The sequence below is a fragment of the Rutidosis leptorrhynchoides genome, chromosome 11 (assembly GCF_046630445.1).
Source record: "Rutidosis leptorrhynchoides isolate AG116_Rl617_1_P2 chromosome 11, CSIRO_AGI_Rlap_v1, whole genome shotgun sequence".
Taxonomy (NCBI): domain Eukaryota; kingdom Viridiplantae; phylum Streptophyta; class Magnoliopsida; order Asterales; family Asteraceae; genus Rutidosis; species Rutidosis leptorrhynchoides.
In genome coordinates, this window is record NC_092343.1 from 376,365,318 (window position 1) to 376,374,835 (window position 9,518).

At 33.3% G+C, this 9,518-nt stretch overlaps 2 protein-coding genes across 2 annotated transcripts; one reads left to right on the forward strand and one right to left on the reverse strand.

Moving 5' to 3' along the window:
• Positions 1-622: 622 nt before the first annotated feature.
• Positions 623-2,261, forward strand: LOC139877292 (uncharacterized). The gene has a single exon (XM_071864699.1). The coding sequence runs from the start codon at positions 658-660 to the stop codon at positions 2,050-2,052; it is 1,395 nt and encodes a 464-aa protein (XP_071720800.1). The 5' UTR covers positions 623-657; the 3' UTR covers positions 2,053-2,261.
• A 2,135-nt stretch (positions 2,262-4,396) lies between these two features.
• On the reverse strand, positions 4,397-4,792 carry LOC139875967 (auxin-induced protein 15A-like). Its single transcript, XM_071863263.1, has one exon. It carries the CDS (start codon positions 4,790-4,792, stop codon positions 4,397-4,399), a length of 396 nt encoding a protein of 131 aa, XP_071719364.1.
• Between the last annotated feature and the right edge of the window lie 4,726 nt (positions 4,793-9,518).

Consider the following 9,518-nt stretch of genomic DNA (forward strand, 5'->3'; position numbering starts at 1 on the left):
AATTAACAAGTTAAAAAGCTAAGTTGATACTAAATCATTAGCAAGCTATCTCAACAATTTAAAAACTTTAGACGAAAATAAAAATAGGATCACATATACGTTAAAATTTTTTACTACGTATAAAAAATAATACTCCAATTTATCTATTTATTTACTTATATGTTATTTAACTATTAAAAACAAGGTTTTTTAACTTTAACAAAAAAAAAATTATTTGAATTAATTAAATATATTGAGAAAAATATTTACATATTCAAAATTTTGGTTCTTTTAAATTTTTGAGCCCTAGATAATTGCATATCTTGCCTACGTTCGAATATACCTCTCATCATTAGTGTATTTATTACGTCTATAGATAGATCTAGTTGTTTCGACATACCTAACGTATGCTTGCTTGCTTAATTAATTAAGTTGGTATGTTTATACGGTTATACCTCTACTTGCTAGACAAAAATTTAATGTTAACATTTTTTCAAAGTATGTAAAATCCAAATATGCCCCTATATCAAGAAGCTGGTGTTTCAACCAGGGTTAATTTAGTAATTCGCAATTTTCATTACAAAGCTTACAATATGCAACTCCATATACATAAAAATAAAAATCATTTCAATTTCAACAAAATTAAAAACAAAAATATTACAATTTCCGATAACGATCATGGACCACCGTATTCCGCCGCTACACCTCCGTACAACCACCCAAATCCTAAAACAAACCACCGTAATCTTCACCTCAAATCACCATCTTTTCATCTTCATAATCCTCTCGTTCCTAATTTTAACTCTCCGTTCAAATGTCGAAACTGCAACTCACTCTCTTACTTCATTCATCGATCATGATCCTTCAATTAAATCACTTTTATCTCGTCTCCATATCTCCGACGTGCCACGTGTCACCACCACCGCCAACAATATCATCAACAACAATAACAATAATAACCTGAATCGCCGTCGCCGGCCGTTTCTTCAGCTTACTCGTGTCGGAACCCTAGATGATGATTTTTTCTCCGGTGATGAAGATTTTGATCACCGGTTATTTGGAACCCTAGCTAAACCACAAATGAATTCCACGTTTTTGATTGTTGATGCCTTTGATTCACGGTTAGGGTTTCGTAATTTGATTTCTGATAATGGAATTAGGGTTTCGGAAATTGTACGGTCGAATAGTGAAATTTCGTTTAATTCAGTTGAGGGAAATGATTTAAAAAAAGATACTGATGATAAAGATACTATATATAAAGAGAATGAGAGTGAAACTATTGATGAACTGCAAAAATTCTTGATAAAATTTGAGCTTGAACATCATGAAATGACTACTTTATTGTTTTTGCTTGGTGGATTATCTGCTTCTTACGGTTTCGCTATGTTCGGATACGTGGTTACTTATGCTTGGGTGCTTGGGATTATATTTGTAGTAGTGGTGAATGATTTGTTAAAAGTGTATAAATCGTTCTTACGAACTTTATGGGATGGTTCGAATTTAGGGTTGAAACGTTTGTCTGGTTATATTGTAATGAGATGGGCGTTAAGGGATGCGTTGACGCAGTTATTAGGTGTTTGGTTTTTCGGGGAAATTGAAGATCAGTATTCATTTCTCAAGATTTTTGTTAGGTTGAAGTTGATGCCTTTTTCAATTGTGTCTCCTTGGGTTAAAGGTTTTGAAAGAGAGATTTATGGATTTTTGCTATCGTGGTTTTTGTTGGATACGTTGGTTTCGTTTGTTTTTGCTGTGGATGCTTGGATTGCGATGGTGGATACGAGAAAAAGTGTGAAGGAAGTTGTAAAAGAAGGGTGTCATTTGTTGTCTATAATGTTGCATCCCGCGATTAATCTCAAGTGTTTAGAAGGTATCGTTTGTGGGTCGTTTACTAGATGGGTACTTTCGGGTTTATTTGGGAAGTTATTTGCTTCTGCGTTTCAGTCTTTTATGGAGGTATACTTTATGGTAGCATGGCTTCTATACTACTTTTCGGTTAAATCAAAGGATGCTAATTCTATTGGAGTACCATTTGGTAATAGAGAACTTGAACGATTGCTTGAAGATGTTAGATAATGCTTGCTACAAACAAATTCGCACGAATTTTGCTTCCAAAAGCCAGAAAAGTTGAGTACAAAGTGAAGTGGTAATCTTCAACACTTTTGCTTGTTGATGTAATTGATCAAATGTGATTTTGCACTGCCATTGTTTTTTCAACACCATGTTAATGTTTTGTATCATATGTACTTTCTATCACGAGGCAGATATAAAATTTGTATAGTTTATCCTTTTTCCCTTTTTTGTGTGGTAAAAGATGCATCCTTATGTTGTTGATATGCCCCATAGTAATTATTGTTAACATTATGTCATTTTTTAGCTACTGCTACTACATAAGATGTTATGAATATAGAGTTTTAATTTTGTTTTGTAGTAACTTCTGATTATTTCCATCATTAGGTATATTTGTTCATGTACTTGTAAAAAAATCTCTCAGATAATAAAACTTCCATTTTGTTTCAAGGGATTGAATTAGTATGTATGCCGGCAGTATGCCGCATATGGCATACATGCTAAGGTTGCCAGTCGTTGACCATCGTATGCTGATGTTGACCATTTTTTTTCGTTGACGGTTTTTAGTTTTGGGTGGAACGAGACAGGACACTAGACTTGCAACTATAGAGTTCTCGGTCACTTATCCAAGTTCTCGGTCAACGATTCTGTATGTAAGTTCTAATTCTGCATGTAAGATGAGTTTGAATCTTGTGCTGCTGCTGTTCTGTGTATGTTTAATATTGTATGTTCTAACTTCTGTTCATATCTGATAATTCTTGTGCTGCTGCTCTTCTGATTATGTTTGAAACATATATTTATATCAAAAATTCAACGTTAGTCAACATCTAAGTTTTCTCCTAAAACTCCCTGAGTTGTGGAGTACTCCTTCAAAAGTCTCTGCCGAGTTCTCCCTGAGAAGCGAATTCTCCAACTTGAGCTGACCTGTTTTCTTATTCATATTTTTTTGCTTCAATGGGAAAAGGGTGTGTTTGTGTGATATGTTCATATTGACCAGAAAACTAGTAAAAGGTTTTTTGTTGCGCATTAAGTTTAGAACTTTTATAGGACGACATTTACCGATTAACACCATTGAGAGTCCTCCAGTCCCAATATGTAAGTTATATATGATCAGGAGTTGTGTATGCCATTATATCACCCTAAAAAGCATGTATTTTCCCTAGTTTAAATTTTTGAGTAGCATTGCTTAATTATACTCAAAGGATCAAGAAACTTGGCCTTAAATGTTTATCTTGATTTTATGACTTAATATAATATCAGCCATCATAAATTTAGTTTCGTTTACCCATCCACCATTATACCTCGGCTTCAGAAAAAAGAAAAATGCCTTAGAAATGAATAACTGCGTTCTGCACATTTTTTTCATGTAATAAATATCTACTCGGCATAGGGTTTAGGGCTGCAATTGATTTATTCAGGAAGAATGTCATCATCTATAGATTAGAAAGGATTATCTATCTATATGCTGCAGATTTGTGCTGACCCACCCAAATTACACTGATATTAAAAATTGGAGGCCTTAGATTATTCTTAAGGCTAAAACTTTCTTGAATATACTGCATGGTGCAGAGAGATGATAAACATGTTTCTATACATGTAAAGGAACTGTAAAATGCTTCAGTTCAAATATATATAAATCATAAACTTGTTTCTATAAATGGATGTCTTTTTGTTTGTTTTGTGTGTTTCTTGTCCATACGTGTTGCAATATATATTGTTGTCGCATCCTTAATGTTCATACGAATCTTGGTACTGGAGACTGAATGTTGAATGCTGTCGCTAAAGGTGTCAATTTTGAACCATTTATTATCGGTGAGTTGGTTTGAATTGTGTTTTTTCTCCAACAGTAATATAAAAACATTCTCTTAAAGTGAAACGGGTCACAATTCGTTTAAGATGAATTTGTGATCCATAGAACCATATACTTAAGAGATGGCATTATATTATAGTTAGGTATTAAAAGACACATCTTAAAACATTAATTGTTTACTACTTTTTGAATCTTTATTTTATTTTTTATTTTTTTTAAATTTTTTATTTTTTTTTGAATCTTTATTACTTCTTCATGTCGTTGTGTACTTACTGCTGAAATAATTGTACACGATTTTATACAGACTATCTTTAATGAGCTTTGAATATCATCATGTTCATACAGGTTTCAAAAAACTCTTAATTTACATATGTGATCCTCATCCGTAAAAAAAAAAAAAAAAAAAAAAAAAAGGCTCCATTTCTCATAATAGAGCTCATAGTTATAGCTAATCTCATACAATATTAATCTCTTACATGAATATAAATATAAATAATAATAATAATATTGCAGGAACAATTCGTTTGACTTTTTCAAAAGTCAAATGCACAGAGGAATTCGTCGATCATGTGGTGACGTGACACACCGAACTACGCTGAGGAAAACCTCCTCATCACATGGAATACTAAGTCTGGTATCATTAGTGAAGTCGTATTCTTCTCGAGCTTGATCCAACAACGCGCTGAACAAAGGGTGTTTTAGTAATTTCACCTTAATCACAAACCTCCTCTGGTTTTTCCCTACGTAAACCACCGTATGACCCTTCGGGACGTCTCGTGGGATCGAAGCTTCGTGTTCTTCGTGCATGCATGATGATGGCCAATTGAATGCCCATTGACAACATTTGTCGCAACTTGCAGATGAAGGTACAATTCCTCCATCATTCATCTTTTTCCACTTTTTTACCCATGATTTCATAGCCTTGCCATTCATCATCTTATCTTAATCTTAATTATATGTGTGTGTATATATGTATATTATTAGATATGTGTATATGTGTGTGTATATACTTGTTTGTGTGAATTTATGAGTGATCTTGTGTTGTTGGTTTGGAGGTAGGAGTGATTATATATAGTGCTTTGTGATTGAATATCTCAAAGCTTAGACAATGTGATATATATATATATATATATATATATATATATATATATATATATATATATATATATATATATATATATATATATATATATATATATATATATATAGAGAGAGAGAGAGAGAGAGAGAGAGAGAGAGAGATGGGTGTAGCTCAAAGGGGATATGGGAAAAGGGTGATAAGAGTTGAAAGTTTATGTGGTTATGATCTTATGATGCAATACTGTACTTTGAATGTGCATTCATGGGAGCAATTAGATTATTATATTTCAGTCATATATTATGAATGATATATAGCTGTACGGACAAGTATTTGGCATGATTAAAAGAGGACTATTGTTTGACAAATAAGCTTTTTTTTCCTACATGTATTGTGCATATTATTTTAGGATATCTTAAAGTAGTAATAATCAGTAAGAATTAAAAGTGTGTGGAATTGCACTTTGTCCAAGAATCTTATCCCATGCCTTCCATACTATCCTTTTTATCTATCCCACTCCCAACTCGTGGCCTGACTTTATTACTTGGCTTCTCCTTTTTAAGTAATTCTTGATATATACTTCCTTAAATAGTTAAATTATCTTAAAACAATTGTTTAAAAGTTGAATAATAGGGATTTCACTTATCGAGGCACCCCATTGTTGCATAACTAGGAATTACTTAGCGATTACTGAGCGAGTACTCGATTTTTGCAACTCAAAATCGGGGAGTACTCGGAAAGTTTTGGTCAAATTCGGTCAAAACTCGGCATTACTCGAAAAATCGGTCAAAACTCGAGATAACTCGGATAATCGGTCAAAACTAGGTCAAAGTCAAACTTGGTCAACATCCGAGTACTTCCCGAGTATTCCCCGAGTTTCCGAGTACTCCTTAAAAAGCCTCGACCGAATACTCGGATCTCTAAGTACCTTTTTCCAACCGATAAATGTCATACTGAACTAGGCGTAAAACCGAGCTTTGACTTCTTTGACTACTATGGTTATTTGATTGAATTAGTGGGCCATGGAGCAATGGATTGATACGCCATCTATATCGATTTAGGCTATAAAGTAAATTTGGCTATGTGTATAGTCAATGGATTGATGTAGTTGAAAGATTGTGGTTTAGGAGGGTCTTTGAAAGTGAATTGAGGATTGACTCATAGTTATCTAATCTAAACATGGATTTTGTGATTCACGTATAGCGTTAGTGGAAAGTGGATTGTTGACCCAAATGGCAGGATCATTACTTTTGTCCAACACTTTAAACTATTTTTAGTAGGGATTGATATCATCTTTACACCATTAAAATTTATCCATAAACTATAAAATTATCCATACACTACTAAAACTGCTTAATTGCTTAAGATGCTTAAGATGATTATACAGTACAATATTATAATGCATGTTTAATGATATACCGATCGTCACTCATTTTTAAATTCAGCGCTCTTGAGAGTGCTTGTCCCATTTAACTTAAAACTGAGACATGTATTTCACTTTCTAAAGAAAGTATGGACCCATGTTTCTAAATGGTACAATCCTTTGTTATAGTAATTTTCAACTGTTGCACCATTGTATATATAGTAAGTTTATCTAAATCACTTCAAATACGAAAAAATGGTCAAGATCGATAAAAGCTCATGGTCGGTTCTAAGTCATTTTTTTTGTAAAAATTTTGTACTGTGGAAAGGGAAATGATACCGTCTGCAACATTTTCTTCTTACTAAGACCAATAACTACGGTAGTGTCATACTACCGTCATTTTTCAACCAAAAAGACACGGTTGGAATACACACGTCATGCACCGTCTTTATATAAAGTTTTTTTTCCATTATTGTCATTCTGTACACGAAGACGGTGGCATGTGGGCCATGTGATTACTTTTTGTATTTGGCATGATATAAAGTGGGTGGGTTGAGTCTTTCTAAAAAAGTATATTATGGTTGATAGTGTTTAGTCTTTTTCAGTCGTTTTAAAAAAATGTTGACATGCAGCTCATGTGAAATTCAGTCTTTTTTTAAAAGTATGTCATAGCTAAGAGTGGTCTAATCTTGCTAGTATAATAAAGATCATGAGATACGTCATGTCTTGTTCATAGGATATTTTTGATGAAAATTTTCGATAAAGTTATCAAATTTTTAGAAAAATAAAATTGTTCTTGATTTTGAGCAGCTTCGTGTCCGTATCCCGGTCTCTAATGTAGACATGTGTCGTCAATAGCTAAAACCAAGGTTGACCCTCTCCCATAAGATCCCGGAAGTTTTAGCTTACGAGTGGACTTATAAGCATACAAAATTTAGACCGAGCAAGTTTCTTCTTTGTTTTTCAAACTCGAAACACTGATTATAGTAACCAAGTTATCAACCGAGTCTAGGTCTAGTTCTTGGTAACTTAGATATTTTCTAATGGTTTTGAAAATACCTAACTTGCAAAAACCAAACTTAACAATCAAAGATTTAGTGATGTGTGATGGTATAGTTTCTGGTTTTATAATTGTCACAAAACATTAGTTGGTGGTATCATATCATCATATCATATAATATACCCCAAAGCATGATTATATGAAATCATGATTTAGTTGGATAACTATAAAATCTTGGTTTCAGAATAAAAAATCTACAAGTGTCATAAAGAGGGTGGTTGCACAATTTAATATCGATTTGTGCTTGTTTGTGTCCTGTCACAAACGCACTATCTTTCACACGTATATTCAAACAAAAGATGTACAACCCGTACCCATTTTCTATTTCTAGATAAAATATAAAATATTCACTTTAATATGGTACCATGACAAGTACAACTTTACATACTGTTAACATAGATAAAATCAAAATAGAAAATCAATTATGACGCTCCTATTAAAGAAAGAAAAAAAAGTAATCACCGAAATGCTCTTTTTGATCAACAAATTTCACTTGTGGATTGCTTGCTATTTTCACAAATGTGACACTTGTTGAAAAATCGTGTGTACTTTTATCAATTCAGATTAACGCAGCGGATAGTTTAAATAATAATCTTTTAATATTTCATAACATATTTACAAGATTAAATATTCATATATTTAATGAAACACGCTATAACACCCTGCCAAATTACCATCTGACGGCGTGTTAATTCAGGTCGCACAGTTAACAGTTACGCCCTCTATATGAGACGTTTAAAGCAATCGCATTTAATTTTATTTAAAAATTAACTTTCAAAAACATAAGTCAATAATCCCAAAATAGAAACACTGTTGTGATCGTAACCACCAGCCAACAGTATTTAAACAGTATAAAAGTTTTAAATGCGAAAATAAATAATGTTCTTTAAAATCAAATGCTGACTCCACGGCCAGTCATGCAGCAAACACAGCGGAAGCATACCTCTTAAGGACCTGAGAATAACAACACGCAAAAACAGGTCAACAAATAATGTTGGTGAATCTACAGGTTTAAAATAATGTAACAGTATCTGAAAAACAGTTATCAGAAAAATAGTTTAGTTTCCTTGACCACGAGATTCTATCGTTTGCATAACCCGAGCACCTGAATACTAGCAATGACCCCAGTATAGAAGCCACTATACCCGCCTTACCTCGTAAAATGTTATACACTTGTTCAAATGTATTTAATGTTCAAAGTAAATGCACCAGTGTTTTTATAGCGGGTGATGTTGTCAACCTAACGGATCCGTCCATCTAAATTGTGCTTACACCGATGGTATTAAAAGTATTCAAGCTAGAGGCTTTTTGAACAAACTCATTATGCATATGTGTAGTACTCATGTCAATACAAAAGTATTTGAAAATGTAAATATAACAGCGTGTATTCTCATCCCTGAAAACATGTAAAAAGCGGGACTGTAGACTCACCTTTGAATATAGCTCGGAATGAAAGACAAACGACTTGTACGGTTTAGACCCGAGTAATGTAACCTAGGTATACGTATTTAGGTTGGTCAATATATGTATCTTAAATAAGTGTGGCTTCATAGTGTACGTTGTCTTATTGCTCGACTCGACGCGTTTCAAAGTAAAAGTCAACTATATCATGCAAGTCAAACAAAGTCAACCGAAGTCAAACTTGGTCAATGTGGTCAACTAAAGTCAACATCAGTAGGTTCATGTCAAATATTGGTCAACATGTCAAACCTAAGTCAAACAATACGTTTTAGGTCATGAATGATCATTTTCACAATTTCAGTTTAACGTCATGCACAAAGTTTATGAACACGTAGCATACTTAGCACATTATCCCATAGTACAAAATTCAAGTAAATATAACAAACTCCAGATCATAAATATACTTAAAATCGATTCCAAAAAGTCCGGCCAGGGACTCATACGACAATTAAAAGTCAGGAATCAGAAGGGATACATTTGGGGTTTGCCAAGTCAGTTTCTGACCGCGCACTGATTTCATTTTGACTATAACCGGAGTTAGGAACATGCAATTGATACAAGACCAGTGGCCATAGTTCAAGGACAAATCAAAGTAACACATATCAAAAATCTAGCAACTTTTGTTTAGCCAATTTGTACAGTTTATTCGTGCAAGTTGAACATTCAGTTTTCAGCTCAAATCAGAATTCACATAAAGTAC

Bases quoted from the DNA above. Each gene is read 5' to 3' on its own strand.
- LOC139875967 (XM_071863263.1), bottom strand. From the start codon at position 4,792: ATGATGAATGGCAAGGCTATGAAATCATGGGTAAAAAAGTGGAAAAAG.
- LOC139877292 (XM_071864699.1), top strand. From the start codon at position 658: ATGGACCACCGTATTCCGCCGCTACACCTCCGTACAACCACCCAAATC.